General features: G+C 54.4%; 1 protein-coding gene across 4 annotated transcripts in view; it reads right to left on the bottom strand.

Moving 5' to 3' along the window:
- AP1B1 (adaptor related protein complex 1 beta 1 subunit) overlaps positions 1 to 18,027 on the bottom strand; it is a 52,402-nt gene that overhangs the window by 15,990 nt on the left and 18,385 nt on the right. For all 4 annotated transcript variants that reach the window (XM_018061024.1, XM_018061021.1, XM_018061022.1 and 1 more), the window contains exons 2-11: positions 14,658 to 14,720; positions 11,576 to 11,681; positions 8,884 to 9,019; positions 7,688 to 7,933; positions 6,372 to 6,562; positions 5,375 to 5,596; positions 3,115 to 3,235; positions 2,665 to 2,760; positions 1,895 to 2,010; positions 1,481 to 1,646 (exon numbers count right to left, since the gene is read on the bottom strand). In XM_018061024.1, coding sequence (XP_017916513.1) covers positions 1,481 to 1,646; positions 1,895 to 2,010; positions 2,665 to 2,760; positions 3,115 to 3,235; positions 5,375 to 5,596; positions 6,372 to 6,562; positions 7,688 to 7,933; positions 8,884 to 9,019; positions 11,576 to 11,681; positions 14,658 to 14,694 — 1,437 coding nt within the window. In that variant the 5' untranslated portion in view covers positions 14,695 to 14,720. The remainder of the gene's footprint in view (positions 1 to 1,480; positions 1,647 to 1,894; positions 2,011 to 2,664; positions 2,761 to 3,114; positions 3,236 to 5,374; positions 5,597 to 6,371; positions 6,563 to 7,687; positions 7,934 to 8,883; positions 9,020 to 11,575; positions 11,682 to 14,657; positions 14,721 to 18,027) is intronic.

Here is an 18,027-nt window from a genome sequence, read left to right as displayed (position 1 = left end):
TTAAAAGAGCAGAAGGCTGGACACCTAAATACCAGTCAGGGACCCTGCTTAAACAGGGTCCTTCTGCGTGAAGCTAGGAAGCTGTAAAAAGCTCTCACAATGTCATGGCTTTCAGACGTATTTTTAAGGGAAAAATACAACTTGCTGATCAGTTTGAATTTGCATGGTTTGCTATAATAATTAAAAATAAGTGAGAAGGAAATACATAAACAGTTGGTCCTCATGATTCACACAGGACACACCTGCAAATCTGCTTGCTAACATTTACTCATGACCCAGAAACCCATGCTTACGGCACCTTCACAGTCATTCACAGGTGTGCAGAGCAGCGAATGTGTGCGCTGCCTGACGTACAAGCTCCTGGCTGAGGTGAAGTGAGGTGGTGCTCAGTTCTCATCGTAAACGTGCCACGCTGTCCACAGCTTGGGGCCTTTTGTTGGTGATTTTGCTGTTTACAAGGGGCCCACCTCACCCTAATATAGAGCTGCAGAGCTGTCTGGGGCTCCTAAGGGCAGGAAGGCTGAGATATGCCTTTGGAGAAAATACATGTGTCAGATGAGCTTTGTTCAGGTGTGAGTTACAGCTGCTGGCCTTGAGTTAATGCTAATGAATCAACGGAGTGTATTAAGCAAGGTGTCTTTAAACAAAACACATGTAAAACGATGTTTATCTTGACCAGCAGACAAACATGCAGTGACCGAAGGTGTACAGAAACAAGACTCTATTTCTCCTGGGAGCAAGGGTTTAGCTTACTAAATCAGAATTTGACTTTATGGAATGTTAAGTATCACAAGTGATGAAAATTGACTATTTTTTGTCTCTGTAGAGGAACTGGCTGGTATGTTCCTAAACTCGCTCTCTCTGGAAGCAAACCCACCCACCCTCCCCACAGAAACCAATGAGTAACATGGTGCTTTCCGGGAGGAGAACTCAAGGCCGGGAGAGGGGCAGGAAGCAGAATTTTCACTACAGATCCTTTCGTGTCTTTTAGGTTTTGAACTAAGTCAGTGTAATTCCTATCCAACCATAAATACAAAACTAAAACAAAGTCAGGACTTCTGTGGTGGTACAGTGGATGAGAACCCACCTGCCGACGCAGGAGACAAAGGTTCGATCCCTGCTCCAGGAAGACCCCACAGGCCCCGGGGCAACCAAGCCCGCGCCCCACAAGAGAAGCCAGCGCAATGGGGAGCCCGCACGCCGCAGCTGGAGGGTGGCCCCGACTACTGCACTAGAGAAACCCACATGGGGCCATGAAGATCCAGCAGGGCCAAAATAATTAAAAACAACAACATAACCAGAAACATCTGCAGCCTTCAGAGTCCTCCGCCACAGACTGTCCTCAGGAGCGCCCCTTAGGCACCACCGTGAGGGACGAAAGGGACCACGCCTGTCCCCCGTTCACCTCTCACATGAATGCCCCCGCGGCGAGGGTGGTGTCAGGAGGGGCAGGGCCCTGAGTCCCGGAGGTGCACCTCACCTGGGCGCTCTCATCGTGGAAGCCCTCCAGGAAGCTCTCCAGCAGCTCGTCCGCATTGTCTATCCGCTCGGCATACTCGCCCACGATCCAGATCATGGCGGCTCGCGCCTCGGGCTCATCCAGGGAGTCTAGGTTCTCACACAGCGTGGCGATCACGCTCTCATACCTGGACAACAGGGTGCGGCGACATGTGAGCGCTGAGGGCGCCCAGAGACACGGGCAGCTACTTTACAAGAGCCAAAGAGGCTGGTGGGGAAGAGGATATGAGCTTTGTCCTTTCCACCTTGGTTCCTGTTTAGGCCTGGGGCGCAGAGCAGCAGGGAAGAGAGGAAGAGGGAGTGCTCCCCGTGCTCCTCCGCCCCACCTGGCCCCAGAACTGCAGCGCCCTGACAGGCAGGAGCAGTGGCCACGCACTTGTTGGGGTACTTGCGGAAGATGTCCTTGATGACCACGATGGCCTCCTGAACCACGTAGTTGACCTTGGTCTGGATGAGGTCGAGCAGTGTGCTCACGCAGCGCTCGGCGGATTGCTGTGTGGGGAGAGGAGAGCGTGGGCCAGGCCTCCCCACACCCCCTAATTCCAACATACTGTGTCAGACTGTGGGAGCGACTCCTCACTGCCATCAGAGGCGTCAAAGGGGAAAAGTCTTGAGAGGCTGGGCTCAAGGGACCCCTTGGCATCCAGGGACCCATTTAAGGAGAGTCAGGTCAGTGGCCCAAGAACATCTCCAGAGGCAGAGAACATGAAGGATGAAGGGCCAGGACACAGGGGTCTCAGTGACCCTTGAAAATATGGAAAAAAGGGCACACAGACAGTTGAATTGTGAAACGTGCCAAAACATTCAGCAGGCAGAGCCCCCTGCCCCAAAGTCCATGAAGTGAAAGCTAAGTCTACTGGGGCCACCATCAGCTTGGGCTGCCCCACCATCTGCGCTAACGCTGCAGGAGATCCCATGATGATGACGGGCTGATTTCATCTGCAGCAACTCAGAGGCCCAAGGAAGATTACAGATGAGGAGGAGCCAAATCTGTACCACGGGAGCCTGTAGGGCTCCAGCCGTGACCCTCAGGCCCTGCTGGGTCGTGAGCAGCTGAAAGATGCTGTTTGAGTCAGACTGGTCTCCCGGTTTTGGACTCCTTGTCCTTCCTCCTTCCTCCCACCCAGGACAGTCTCAGAGGCTCACCTCCACCTTGATGGCACAACGGCCAATGGCTCGCACAGCCTTCCGTACAAAGTCCACGTCCACCTCGGTCGCATACTCTTTCAGCTCCGCCAACACCTGGGGCCCAGACAGACGAGATGGAGTTAGGGGGATCTGGCAGGGCGCCCTCCCGAACACCCCTGGGCTGGGAGTGCGCACAGACACAAGCCCGATGGGATCCTGCCTCCCGTTCAAGGTGCGAGTCCTGAGGGAGGGAGGGAGCTCTCAGGTGCCCCGAGAGGAAACCAGGAAGGACGACCTGTCAGGGCTGGACAAGCCTTGTTTAGGGTGATCTAGCTAACGCATCAGCTCTGATGGGCGGATGATAAGTGACAACAGAGAGAATAGGCCCCTTAATCACAAAAGTACCCAATAACATTCGTGGAGAGCTTGCCTACAAAGCCCAGGGCCCAGACACCACCCCCTGCCGACCTGGGCGATGTTGGCCTGGGAGGCCAGGCGGATCATGATGTCCAGCTTCTCCAGCTTCACGTAGATGGGGTCGTTGTACTTCACGAAGAACACCTTCATCTCGTGCTTCAGGACTTCAGGCCTGGGGGTAGGCGAGGGCGCCCAAAGAGCAAAGAGCAGGTCAGAGGCCTCTCACATCTGCTGGGGCATCTCTGGGGTCGGACATGGGGCCTGACATCCGTGAAGGCAGTGACTCCCGTGGCCACACGCTCCTGGGCAGGGGACCTGTGACCAAGGTTCTGACCAGCTCCTGCGTGTCCAACCACATCCCAGGAAGGGAAGCAAGAAACACTTCACATTCAGGAGGTCACAGGCACCAGGCGATGGGCTTGGTCAGTTCTATCTGGTGACCTCAGGCCCATCTTCTCACTCATGAGACGGGACGCGTTCTGTCAGAAACGTCACCATCGCAGGGCTGCACTGCCAGTCCTAGAGAGGCCTGGCATCCGGGAACCTGGCTCTCGAGAGTGCTCCCACTCTTCCTGAGTAGGACACAGGGGTTGACTGTGCCTTGACTGACAGGGGAGGGAACTCAGGAGGTCAGCGTGAGGACTCCTCCAGACGCCACCTGGCCTTCTCCCTACGGTCCAGCTGTAGAGCCCCACCAGGCCGATAAACCACAGCTATGGGGCCGATATGCCACCTCCTATGAGTCCTTCTAGTGAATCTCTGAATGCATGTGTGGGGGTCCTGCGGACCCCGACCTGGACACCTACACGAGAGGTAGATGCCAAGCACCTGGCATGATGCATGCCTGCCTCAGAGAAGGCACTCACTGTCAGCAGTGTCCATGCCCCTCCCTCAACCGGCAACCACCCCGCCCCCCCGCCTCCTTTTCCCAGCTGAGGAAACCTGAAGGGGAGCGGCCTGTCCTGGGTCACACCCCTAGTGCTAATCGGGGCGGGAGCGAGATGGGAGTCACCATCCCTCCCTGGCTCCCACTCCCACGGCCTTTCCACAACAGAGAGGAGGAAGAGAACGGTGAAGAGGGGAGAAGACACAGCGGGAGAGTTGGGCAGGCTGCGGTGGGGCAGGAGGGCTCCTGGAGAAGCAGGGCCTCGGTTGTGCTGGGGGGTGGGGGGGCGGTGGGGTCCTGCACTGCACGGCTGGAGAGGTGGTTTCCGCCACCAGGACTCGGCACTAGCTGCCCAGCGCACATGGGGCCTGGGCCTGGCGGTGCCTCGGCATCAGGCTCAGCCCCTTGGGAGGCTGGCTTGTTGAATAAATCCCGCACAGGAAGCCCCTTCTGCTGATCGGGCTGCGTGAGCCACGACACCTCACTCGCCCCACACTGCAACGACGACTCTCGTCTCGTCCTCTGCTCAGACACTCAGACAGCTTTCCTGAATTTACCTCCCAAACCTCTACAAACGTCCCAACTCCCCTGACGCTTCTGGGACCTGAGGCATGTGCTCAGAACCAGACTGAGGATACAAGGACAGGGAGCCTGTGCAGCCTTCTGAGAGAGAATGTTTACGAGAGGTGCTTGTTCTGCCTGTGAATTAGCTGCTGATGGAGCTGTTTGACCAGAGAGGCTGGAAGCTGAACTGCAGAGCCTGCCCTGCCCCACCCCCAGCACGGAGCTGCCGGGCCCCTCCCAGGATGGTTCACGGCTTGTTCGCCCCAGCCACCCCAGTGCCTTCCCTTGGGAGCAGCGGCTCATTGCTGTGGTCATTCCTGCGGGGTGGAGAGAAACAGGTGCTCTGCACTCTGAGCAGCCCCGAGGCTGATGTAGAGTCTATGTCGTCCTCCAGCCTCCAGAGCTTGGACTCCTTCCCCAGGAAGAACGCACGCACACACACCACCCAACACCCTGCTTCAGGAGGGCTGTGGGGACTCGGACCAGCCACTGTCCATGGTTAACAAGTGCACGCTAGCCTCTACCTGCCTAGGCTAAGCCAAGGCTTCTCAGCCTCTCACTGCTGGCGTTCTGAGGGTGGCGCGGGGGTGCTCCTGTGCACCATAGGCTGTGGGGCAGCCTCCCCGCTTCCACCCCTAGATGCCAGCAGCAACAGGCCCCACGATGACAACCAAGAATGTCTCCAGACGCTGCCAAATGTCCCCTGTGAGACAAAGATACCAGTGGCTAAGAATCCCTGGCTTAAGCCGTTGAGAGGCCCTATCCGACGGCAGGTCGGTCTCCCTTCGGAGCCCCTTCTCAGCAGAGGCCGCCCCTCCCAGCCCTGGGGCACGCAGGGCCCGCACGCAGCAGCACCGCTACCTTTTCTGCACGATGAGGTTGATGTTTCGCAGGGCCACGTACTGCAGCTCGGGCTCGGCCGACAGCAGTGTGACCAGGGGCGGCGCCAGCTTCTTGAGCAGCGTGCCGTAGTAGTCTAGGTCCTTTGACAGCATCTCCATGAACTTCATCAGCACCTTCACGGCCGACAGCACCACGGCAGAGTTGGCGTGGGACAGCCTGGGGGTGACCCGCTCACAGATGCTGCGGTCCGTTCCAAGGGGGGCGAACAGGAGAGACAAACGGAGGAAACACCCTGTTTTTAGTTATCAAGATAACACGTCTTCTGTAGGAGGGAGATCTAGATGCCAGTCCTCTTTCCTGTAGGTCAAAATCACTCAGAGCCTCAGTTTCCTCATCTAAAACATGGGAGAGGACGATGCCAGCTGCACATGGCTGCTGGGAGCCTAACTGAGACAATGCATGTCCAGCACTGAGCACAGTGCCTGGCTGTCAGCAAATACTGGAGAAATGTCAACTCCCTGCCATCTGCTGTGAGGGCGCTCAAAGCGGGAAGGGCACCATGCTGGTTAGCACCAAGAGTCAGGGGGACCTGACTCATGAGCTGGGACTCTCATGAGCTGGGAGACCTGTGACCTCCTCCACCTCCCTGTGAACCACAGACAATGATGAAGCTGCTTTAAAAATGATCCTGCACGGGGGAAGCACCCAGCAGAATCCCAGGCTCCCAGTGGGAGTCAGTGAACGGTGGCTCTCACGCTACCCACCTCCCACCTCGGCCTGCAGTGACCGAAGTCTCGTCAGTGGCCCGAGCAGGCCCTGGGTTCTATTCTGTGCCCAGTGGGCAGCAAGCTGCCTGCCTGAAGCAACACCACTTCCAGCCTGGCTCTGTGTCTGAGGACGGTCTGTGGGGCGAGGCCCTGGAGAGAGGCCCACCGGAGGCCTGTGGCCCGGCTTCTGGGAGCCCCCGCCTCAGGGATATGGCCTGGCGAGGCCTCCCAGCCCCGGGTCCCCTCACCTCTGGGCCTCCCGGTCGTCTTTGGGCGTGTAGTTGGCCAGACAGTCCAGGATGAAGATCTGGCCCCACTCGGTGCACTCGTTCAGGGCTGTGAGCAGCTTGTTGATGGACTGCGGGTTCAGGTCGAGCAGGTTGCTGCTGGGGTGAGACTCGGCGATCTCCGAGAGGGCAGCCACCGCGTTCGCCACCACCTGTTGGGAGGGTGGAGGAGGCAGAGGCTGGGGCGCTGCCCACAGGCCAGGGCAGCAGGCAGCTCATGACGGTGGCTGGTCAGAGCGCAAACACCCTGTAAGGGGTATGACCCGAAGGGCAGGGTCTGGAGCACTGAGGCCCACTGCAGGCACCCGCTCCACTGACTCCTCTGTGAGCTGAAACTAAGCGTGCCCGCCATTAAAGAAAACCACAACGAGAGAGATCGGCTCCGAGCTCCTGGCGAGAGAAAGCTACCTAACACACTGTCACCCTCTACCAGCCACAGCAGCTCGTTGGGAGCTTGACAATCGTGCCTCTCAGAGCCAGAAGCTTCCTGCGGAACCCCTCGGGGTGGTGGGTGCAGCTGGGCCTGGAGCACGGCGGGGTCCAGGAGAAGCTCCGGGCCTGCAACCCTTTCCTCCACGAGGGCAGCTGTTCCCACAGGGGGCTATGCGGTTTTCAACTCTCCCCTGACCACGCAGCACTCCACGGCATCCCTGTAGTGGCCCCGGGTGCCCACCTGCGATGGGCATCTCAGAGGGACACAGAACGAGATGTCTGGGGGGGCAGGTCATATGTTTCATTTTAGACATGGCCCCATTGTTCTCCAAACTGCTGCTGTCGCCGCCATGAGGAGCCAGCTCCCCTCCCAGACGTGCCCAGTGCCCAGTACACCAGGCTACGCTACTTCCAGAGTGAGCCTCTACAGCCCTGCGAGAAGTGGGGAAGGGGGCGCCCCTCCCGGTCAGAGCACTCTGATGTCTTGGTGGGAGGACAGTGATGGCGACGGTGACTGGAAGGGGGAGGAGGGCACAGCCGCTGCGTGCTGGGCTAATGCCAGGCACACCACCTTCCACACTCCCGGCAGCCATGCAGAATTAGATCTGGCTTACTGAGAAAGAAAAGGGCTCGGGAAGGTCAGGCGGCTGGCCCGCGGCCACACAGCTCCTTAGAGAGGCTGCGCAGAGAAGCTCACTCCAAAGATGGCGCCCAAACCACTGCGGGCAGGAAAGCAGCTAGCCCACCGCCAGGGCTTTGCCTGCCCAGAACCGGGGCTGCCTGATGGGAGGCCCAAAGCGACCCTGAGGGTGGCAGAGGTGGCACAGCAGGTGGCAGAGACTCACCATGGGGTTAGAGTCAGAGATGAGGTCTTTGAGGGTGTCCAGGAAGCCCTGGTCCTCCACTAGCTGGGCGTTGATGTCGTGGAGCTTGGCCACGCACACGGCCGCCGTCTTGCGCACGTAGGGGTCCTCGTCCTTCAGGCACTTCCGGAGGGGTTCACACAGGTACTCTGTGATCTTGTCAACGCGGATGCAGCCCATGGTCCGTACCGCCAGGGCCCGGATCAGGGGGTTGGGGTCCTCACAGTCCTGAGGGGAAGCGGCCATTGGCCAGGGGCAGGGGCGGGTTGAGCAATACCAGATGGCTGCTGTGGGGTCTCCCCCCGACTGTGGTCAACAGCACCGAAACGAAGGGTGTGTGTGGGCACTGGGGCTTCCCCCGGCGGCTAAGGTAAAGAATCCACCTGACAGTGCAGGAGACACAAGAGATACCAGTTCAATCCCTGGGTCAGGAAAATCCCCTGGAGAGGGAAGCAGCAACCCACTCGAGTATTCTTGCCTGGGAAACCCCATGGACAGAGGAGGCGGGCAGGCTGCAGTCTACGGGGTCACAAAGAGTTGGCCACAACTGAAGTGACGGAACACACCCACACGCAGAGGTGCCTCGCATCTGCCAGATGCCAGGCTTTGCAGAGCTCCCTCTGATACTCGGAGCAGACAGGCAATACTGTTCCCATTTCACAGGTGAGGGGACTGAGGCTCTCAGGAGGGTCAGGAGCTCAGCCGGTCACAGAGCAGAGCCATAATCTGAGCTGCATCCACCCAGCCCTGGGACACAGAACCCCATTCACCCACGTGTGGATGTCAACAGGGCTGGGGAGCCGAGGTTTTAAAGGTGCACAGAGCTAACAATGTGAGTCCCTGCTTATCCTCCACTTGGAGGACAGAACACGCAGGAAGGTGCGAAGCCTAGAAGGGCAGCAAGACGCCCTCAGACAGATGCTGCACTCTGAGCCTGCACACGACACAGGTCCACGGGGACCCACAGGCCTGGGGCAGCCTCACAGGAATGAGTTAGCAGGCTCTAAGGCATCTGATTTTCTGGAGACAGTGGGAGCCCTCCACTGGAGGAAGAGCCCCCAGGTGGGGAGTCAGATGGGTGGAAAGGAGCCTCTATGTTTCTCCCCGGGGCAGCGGCGCCGCACCCTGGGAGACTGAGCGGTGAGCAGCCCTCCCAGCCCCGCCCAGCTCCTCCACACCTTCACAAAGGTGTTGACAGCCATGATGGCCATGTCGGGCTGACTCTTGGCATAGTTCATCAAGTACAGGTACACCAGCTTCTTCAGCTCCAGGTTGTCCGTCTGCATACAGTTCACCACGTCAGGGAAGAGGGCACTGGAAGGTCAAAGCCACGTCAGTGTGGGGAAGCCCAAAGAAAAGAGGAGGAGGACTCTTCGGGCAGCTGATCGGGGCTGGGGAGGAGGGGGCACGCAAAGCGGGCAAGAAATGTTAACAGGACTTCCCAGTAAAGGCCAGGCACCAGCTCCGTCACCCTGGGCATCTGTTGGTAGAAATGGAATTCCAAAGGGCGATTTTAAAAGCCAAAAAGTCCTCTGTTCTTTGCACAAGACTCATATATGAGCTCTGGAGTCCATCAGACTTGGCTCAAAGCCAGCTCTGCCTCTTGCCGGCTGTATCAAGCTGGGAAAATTTCTGTAACCCCATTTTGATTTTCTCATTTGCAAGAAAGAGAAATAACAAACCCTATTTCGCAGGGCCCTTGTTATAACTGAGAGAGACAACATACTTAAGGGCGTCTAGTCCTCGACACTAAGGAGGCGCTACAGAAATGAAAACGATCCTTTTTCCTTCCCTGATACTTGACGTGACCACTCATATCAGGCTGCTGGTTGCAGAGGGCTTAGGGGAGCAGGGCTGGGCTGGACCATGGACACTACAAGGCACTCACTAAGAACCAGCCCACACACACAGGGCTCACACCACAATCCAGGCTTGGTGCTCAGGGCTTTTCATATGGTCTCATTTAAGGGCCCTGAGAAGCCTGTAGATTATCCCCATTGTACAGAAGACAAAGCTGAGGCTCACAAATGACAAATAACTGCCTAAGGTGCCAGGTCTGAGTCCAAAGCCTGTGCTCATGAGTGCTGATATACTGGGCAGAACCCTTCCCAACATGGTACCCACAGTCCTGGGGTCACAGGCTCCTTGAGATGTGAAATACAGTTAGTGGTCAGTTTTCTGCCTCTGAAATTATCACCTCCTCTTCTCAATTTTCGTGACTTTATGGGCAAAGACATGGGAATAGAGATGTAAGAGGGGACAGTGAGTTTCCTGAGCCTGGACTGATGCGTCACCCTGGAAGATGCCAGGCCGGGAAGGGGGGAGCTGAGAGCCCGCCTCGCTCTCCTGAGCTGTCACCTCAGCAGAGGCTCATCAGAGACAGAGGACAAAGGTACCCCCTCTGTGGCAGGCAGGGGCTCTAACTGAAGGAGAGACGTGGTCCTGGAAGGAATGTGCCTCGGAAGGAAGCCCGGGTTCCGCAGATGCTGGTTCCCTCTGCTGCTCTGTCCTCCACAGGTTTTTCTGCAGAACTGTCTCTCCTGAGACACTGTTAGGAGGTCCCTTGCTAAGTGTGGCAATGGGACAGGGCAATCCCGGAGAAGCCTGGAGCAGTGGGGTCCTGCTGAGGGATTCGGATGGGGAGCCGCTCCCTGCTGGCACCCAGGCCTACCAGGCACGGGTAGGAGACCACAAGTGCACAGCAGAGAGGAAATGGAGGAAAGCGCCCTGGGTCTGGATTTCAGAAGGGCTGGACATGAGTCTGCTTCCACCATTACCTAGGCTGCCCACGTGACCACTGGGCAGTCATTGTTTCTGGTTTCTTTGGCAGGAATACCTCCCTTACCTACAGAATACAAGGGACTGCCAGGACGACACCTGAGCGTGTTCTCCGACTCTCAGACACTCTCCAGTGCTAAGTGTCATAAAGCCTCGCCCTGCCCCTGGGGACCTGACAGCAGGGCACGAAGGGACACAAGTGCACGTAAGGCGAGGGCAGTCTAGCGAACGCCACCAAGGTCCAGGAGTCAGGACTTTGTGCTCTCACTGCCAGGGCCCTGGGTTCAATCCCTGGTGAGGGAACCAAGATCCCAGAAACCAGGCAATGAGGCCAAAAAACCAGTAATAAAAGGAAGAACGTCTAGAATTTAGAATTAGTGACGGGAACACAGCAAGTGCTGTATATGCAGGGCAGTGGGCTGGCGTGATGAGGGCGGTGGCAGGGTAAATGGAAAAGAGGAAGGGACATTCCAGGCTGGGAAGATGCGTGAACAGAGGCGCAGCCACAAGTCTACATGTGACCTGCTCTGCCAGCAGACGCACACCGCAGGGCAGACCTGAACAAGCCTGCCCTGTGGTGGGCTTTCCCTACACCATGTTTCTCTCTTTAGTGCAGGATCTGAGGTCCCTGGCCACGGGTGGAACCCGGACCCGTGGCAGTGAAAGCCCTGAGTCTTAACCATGGGGCTGCCAGGGAACCTCCTTATCTGGCAATCTAAAACAGGGGGATTTAAAATGAAAAATCCAGACTCCCCATTCTTTTTAAAAGACCTGGCGTTGCTGGGGAGATGACCAGCAACAATGTCCTCTGGGGCTCCTGACGGGGGCGCACCACGTTCACTTCGCTGGCCGCTGCCTCCTCAACCCAGCCCACTTCACTTGCTCCATGACTGCCTGACCCCGTCAGCATCTGAGCACGTGACCCCTCTGCGAACAAAACCTTCTGTTTGGAAAGGAGGTTTGTGAAGGGAAAGACACGAGGGCAGACATGGGTTCCTAGGGATGCTTTAAAGGGGGGATCTGAACTGGACCCAGGCTCGACAGCCTCCCTCTTTCAGCACCCCCAGGCACAGCCAGCCCGCCCCTGCACACCTGACGTCTTTGCCCACGGTCATGGACGCGATCACTTTCTTCACCGCCTCCTTCTTCTTCTCCTTCTTGTCACTGTTCAGCTCTGCCTTCAACTCAAAGATCTCCCCTAAAAAAGGAGGCAGTGTGAGGGATCCATCTCCACCTGCCAGGTGGCGATGCCGTCCCCAACCTCCAAAAGAACAGAAAGAAGGCAGGGAAGACACTCTGTGCTGCCCACTGAGGGCAGTTTTAGATTCTGGGCCCGGTGGGGCAGGCAGCAGAGGACGGAAGCCTGGAGGTCACGCTCAACTGAGGGGAGAGGAACCATGGAAGCTGGGGATACAAGAACAGTGCAGACAGGTCCTGTTCAGCTAGACAGCTAAAAAACACACGGAGGGAGGCAGGGCTCTCCTCAGCCACCGCACCCGGCGCAGATGGAACCTGGGGACGCGAGGTTTGAGGGGGGAGGGCAGGATCTGCTCAGTTCCCACACATGGCTTTTCCTGTTTTCCTAGAGCCTTGAGTTAAAAGAGCTCACTCAGGGTTTCACTTCCTGAGCCACAAGTGGTGGCTCAGATCTGAAAACGGGAATTCAGCTGGGCCTCTGGGGCTTGATAAACTGTTCTTAAGACCTTGAGGATCAGAAAAAAGCAGACGAGGAAGCAAGCTGGTTCAGGGCCCCGTCGTAGGCAGGAAGGCAGGCCCCTGACAGCCCCAGGGACAGGGTAAGGGTTGCTGGCGGAGTGAGACAGGCCTCCTGCCCTCAGGACAGCTGCAGCCTGCCTCCCTGAGCCTTCTTCTGAGCCAGGAGCCTCCGTAACTTCTTCCCATGCCTTTCCTCACCTCACCCTCCCGACGGCGCCATACTTCCCCATTTTGCAGATGAGCAAAAGGAGAATAGGAGAGGTTCAGGAACCAGACAAGGGAATACAGCCACGAGAAGGAAGACCAAGATTCAAAACCAGGTTTGCCAGCTCCAGAGCCTGCGTGCTCTGGCCGACCCAGGACATTCGCTCCGCTTCTCTGAACGCACTTCCTCGTCTGCACTCTCGACCTCGCCTGGGGCCTTGCAGTCTCTCCTGTAACCGTGGCGAAACGCTCAGCTCAGTGCCTGCTGCTCAGTGGCCCGTGGGAAAGGTGGCCATGATTATTACTAACTGCTACGTGACCCTCTTTGTCTGGGCTCCCTTTTTTGTAGGAGTGTCCCCAACTACTCTCTCAAGTTGCCTGGGGTTGGGGTGAAGCAAAAACTATCAGGAGCAGGGGAAGTGCTAGAGGAAGTTCTGGATGGATTTACATGGGATAAAAAAGAACAGGTATTTTTTCCATTGTCCTTTTTTTTTTTTTTTAAATGACTGAACAATATGGCGTTCAGCAAAGTACCTGCGATGAGAGGCAGTAAACAGGTTAATTGAGAATGATCAGGCAGCGCAGCCTGGGCAAGGCCACACTGAAGAAACTGCTCGACAGAGCCAGGAGGAATCCGCAGAGCTCGCAGTTCAAACCCAAGGCTCTGGAGCACTGAGGGGGCATATGCCCTTCTCCTCCAGGAGACCGGGGACTGCATGTCCCTGACATGGGATCCAACAGACCCATGACCCACCCTGAGCCCTGCTGCCCTGCTTTGTTTGAGATGACTGGCCAGCTTCAGTACAGCTGGGAGTCAACTGACGGGCCGAGGCCCAGGTCTCCGAGGCCCCAAGAAGGCCAGTGCAGTGAACCCGGAATCAGACTGCTTCTGAAACGTCTCCTTCCTATCATGGGCCCGAATCCAGTCAGTCACCAAGCCCATCTTCTCAGTCCCACACCAGGCACCCGCTCCACCCCCAGCAGCACCCTGGCCTTCCTCCCCAACTCAGGAAACACCATCTCCCATGTGAGCTGTGGTTCTGCCTCCCCAAGCCTCACCTACTTTGATCCTTGATTAGAATCTGACCCAGACCTCTTTTTGCCTAAAACCATCACTGACGTCAAGTTTGGTCCCAGACATTTCCCTAGACTTTCTCCTCAAAAGAAACCCACAAAACCCCCACACTGACACCCCAATATGCTCAGCACTGTTCCCCATCTCTGGCCTGGTTCACCAGGCCCTGTAAACCTCTCCACCTCTCCTTCTATCACACTCTTCAGTAGCTTGGGCCAGGCTTCCCTTTCCCTAGATGGACCCTGGGCCCAGCATCTACCCCTCCCCTCCACCTCTTTACCTGGCTAGCTCCACACAGCGCCCCCCCCCCACCAATATTACAGCACCCACAGCCATTTAGAGTGAACACTACTTAATAAATTGTCCTCTCTGCCCAACAGCAAGCAAAGCCAGGCCAGAGACTCCATTTGTCTCCTTCACTGCACACGGCAGACACTCGGGGAAAGTGGCTGGAGAAATGAAGGCCTGATGTGCAGGCCCTGGCTCCGCTGACCCAAGGACAGACTGTCCTCATCTGTTCGGCAAGCGAGTGCTAATCTCACTTGGACGGAAGGAAGGAGGAAGGAAGGGCCAGACAGAAAGATGCTTACAGGGTTAAAGCACACTTGTCAGCCACTACAGCAAACTCCACTTCCTGAAAAGCAGAAACAACTCCAACACCCAACAACACAAGTCTAGCTCAGCAAATTTCAATGCAGCAACTCAACAGACTGAGTCTTCAGAACTGTGGGGAAGTGATTATGATAATCTCAGACGAAAAACAGGATATAAACTCTGACTTCAAGCACGTAAAACACGTGCCCAGGGGTGAGTGAGGCCCAGATAAGCACAGTGCTCACTGAAGAACTGCTGACATGGTTGTGTGCTTTCTGTCCTCTAGGGCATGGAAAAAAGCCCCTCACTGTAGACAACTCAAAGCCATGGGGAACAAAAGAGGACTTTTTTTTTTCCTATACTTGGAGCTAATGCCTTTTCCTTCTGGAATTCTGAAGGAAGTGGTCAGCTCCTTACACCATCAGCACTTCAAGTTTCTGGATCCACAAGGTTAAAAATGCTCTGTGTGATTCTTGCCACTCATTTCCAGGCCTCCACCCACCCTCACCCCCACCTGCTACAGGGAGCAAGGAGAAATGTAGGGCAGAGAAAAAGGAGAAGACCCCACGATGAAACAAACAGTACCTTTCTTAGTCGTGGTGAAGTACTTGGAGTCCGTCATTTTGGTCCCTTATCTGTGGCCAGACTCTGCAAGACAGAAGAAAAGGTGACTTGCCCTGTGTTCCATTCCATTCTGATTTCACAAGAGGGGAGGATGATCCAGTGTGGGTCTGGCAAGGGAAGAGAGCTTCTCAGCTCTTCACTGGGCAAATGAACTGATGGATAATAGCTGACTGGGTTCTGGAAAGTAACTCTGAGGGATCTATCACAAGTTTGAATGTGCATATCCTTTGGCCCAGCTGTTTTACTCCCAGGAATCTCTCCCATGGAAATACCTGCACACTACTGTCCGTAACAACATGCCATTGGAAGTAAATGCCCATGAATAAGGGAATGGCTCAATACTTTGTAACAGTCCAAGGATGAAAAAGCACTTAACGATCATGGTTACAGCAACTCCTACGTGGTGCTCACTCTGTCTAGCACTATGTTAAGCGCTCTGCACAGGTGAGCTCATCACAGCCTCAGGAAGGTACTATCATTGCCTACAGAGTCAAAAGCGCTTGGAAAACGCCGAGTTTAAAAAGCTAGGGGGGACTTCTCTCCCCAGCTGTTTGCAGGCTTCTCTAACAGTGACGGGCATTAAACTTCTCTAGAGAGGGTGGGAATCGACAACCGCAAGCTCCACAGCACTCTGCCAACTAACTGGTTAGTTTTCTCAAAGCATCTCTCAGGACACTGCTGGGAGCCAGCAAGGGGAATCTCGCCCATGGCAAAGGTCATGAGGAAGGGGGCCTGGCAAAAAGCAAAGGCTTAGATCAGGCCTCAGGGGTACCCCTGGATTTTCCTGAGCATCCACCCTCAAAACCAGAGTCTGCCTGCTTTATTGTACTGTGCTTTCCACTCTGCAAAAGTAGGAAGTCAAGAAACACCTGGAGTAACAGGCAAATTTGGCCTTGGAATACGGAATGAAGCAGGGCAAAGACTAATAGCGTTTTGCCAAGAAAATGCACTGGTCATAGCAAACACCCTCTTCCAACAACACAAGAGAGGACTCTACACATGGACATCACCAGATGGTCAACACCGAAATCAGACGGATTATATTCTTTGCAGCCAAAGACGGAGAAGCTCTATACAGTCAACAAAAACAAGACCAGAAGCTGACTGTGGCTCAGATCATGAACTCCTTATTACCAAATTCAGACTGAAATTGAAGAAAGTAGGGAAAACCACTAGACCATTCAGGTATGACCTAAATCAAATCCCTTATGATTATACAGTGGAAGTGAGAAACAGATTTAAGGGACTAGATCTGATAGATAGAGTGCCTGATGAACTATGGACTGAGGTTTGTGACACTGTACAGGAGACAGGGATCAAGACCATCCCCATGGAAAATAAAAGCAAAAAAGCAAAATGGCTGTCTGAGGAGGCCTTACAAATAGCTGTGAAAAGAAGAGAGGCAAAAAGCAAAGGAGAAAAGGAAAGATATAAGCATCTGAATGCAGAGTTCCAAAGAATAGCAAGAAGAGATAAGAAAGGCTTCTTCAGCGATCAGTGCAAAGAAATAGAGGAAAACAACAGAATGGGAAAGACTAGAGATCTCTTCAAGAAAATTAGAGATACCAAGGGAACATTTCATGCAAAGATGGGCTCGATAAAGGACAGAAATGGTCTGGACCTAACAGAAGCAGAAGATATTAAGAAGAGGTGACAAGAATACACAGAAGAACTGTACAAAAAAGATCTTCATGACCAAGATAATCATGATGATGTGATCACTAATCTAGAGCCAGACATCTTGGAATGTGAAGTCAAGTGGGCCTTAGAAATTATCACTACGAAAAAAAAAAAAAAAAAAAGAAATTATCACTACGAACAAAGCTAGTGGAGGTGATGGAATTCCAGTTGAGCTGTTTCAAATCCTGAAAGATGATGCTGTGAAAGTGCTGTACCCAATATGCCAGCAAATTTGGAAAACTCAGCAGTGGCCACAGGACTCGAAAAGGTCAGTTTTCATTCCAATTCCAAAGAAAGGCAATGCCAAAGAATGCTCAAACTACCGCACAATTGCACTCATCTCACATACTAGTAAAGTAATGCTCAAAATTCTCCAAGCCAGACTTCAGCAATACGTGAACCGTGAACTCCCTGATGTTCAAGTTGGTTTTAGAAAAGGCAGATGAACCAGAGATCAAATTGCCAACATCTGCTGGATTATGGTAAAAGCAAGAGAGTTCCAGGAAAACATCTATTTCTGCGTTATCAACTATGCCAAAGCCTTTGACTGTGTGGATCACAGTACACTGTGGAAAATTCTGACAGAGTTGGGAATACCAGACCACCTGACCTGCCTCTTGAGAAATCTGTATGCAGGTCAGAAAGCAACAGTTAGAACTGGACATGGAACAACAGACTGGTTCCAAATAGGAAAAGGAGTACATCAAGGCTGTATATTGTCACCCCGTTTATTTAACTTATATGCAGAGTACATCATGAGAAATGCTGGGCTGGAAGAAGCACAGGCTGGAATCAAGATTGCTGGGAGAAATATCAATAATCTCAGATATGTAGATGACACCACCCTTATGGCAGAAAGTGAAGAGGAGCTAAAAAGCCTCTTGATGAAAGTGAAAGAGGAGAGTGAAAAAGTTGGCTTAAAGCTCAACATTCAGAAAACGAAGATCATGGCACCTAGTCCCATCACTTCATGGGAAATAGATGGGGAAATAGTAGAAACAGTGGCAGACTTTATTTTTGGGGGCTCCCAAATCACTGCAGATGGTGACTGCAGCCATGAAATTAAAAAGACGCTTACTCCTTGGAAGAAAAGTTATGACCAACCTAGATAGTATATTGAAAAGCAGGACATTACTTTGCCAACTAAGGTCTAAGGAGATCCAACCAGTCCATTCTGAAGATCAGCCCTGGGATTTCTTTGGAAGGAATGATGCTAAGGCTGAAACTCCAGTACACTGGATACCTCATGCAAAGGGTTGACTCATTGGAAAAGACTCTGATGCTGGAGGGATTGGGGGCAGGAGGAGAAGGGGATGACAGAGGATGAGATGGCTGGATGGCGTCACGGACTCGATGGACGTGAGTCTGAGTGAACTCTGGGAGATGGTGATGGACAGGGAGGCCTGGCGTGCTGCGATTCATGGGGTCGCAAAGAGTTGGACACAACTGAGCGACTGAACTGAACTGAACTGAACTGACATATCAGGGGGCTATACCCGACCACCTTTCTCTGGAAAGAGTTAACTTAGAGCTCCAGTTAACAGTCTCCTGCATATAAAAGGAATGTCTCAGCTCAAACCCCTCTGACGGCTCTCTAACTTGCCTGACAGTTAGAGACTTTTACAACTTGTGATTGTTTACAGCCCCTCAA

The sequence above is a fragment of the Capra hircus genome, chromosome 17 (genome assembly GCF_001704415.2).
Source record: "Capra hircus breed San Clemente chromosome 17, ASM170441v1, whole genome shotgun sequence".
NCBI classification, from domain to species: Eukaryota; Metazoa; Chordata; class Mammalia; order Artiodactyla; family Bovidae; genus Capra; species Capra hircus.
This window is presented reverse-complemented; position numbering and strand designations above follow the sequence as displayed.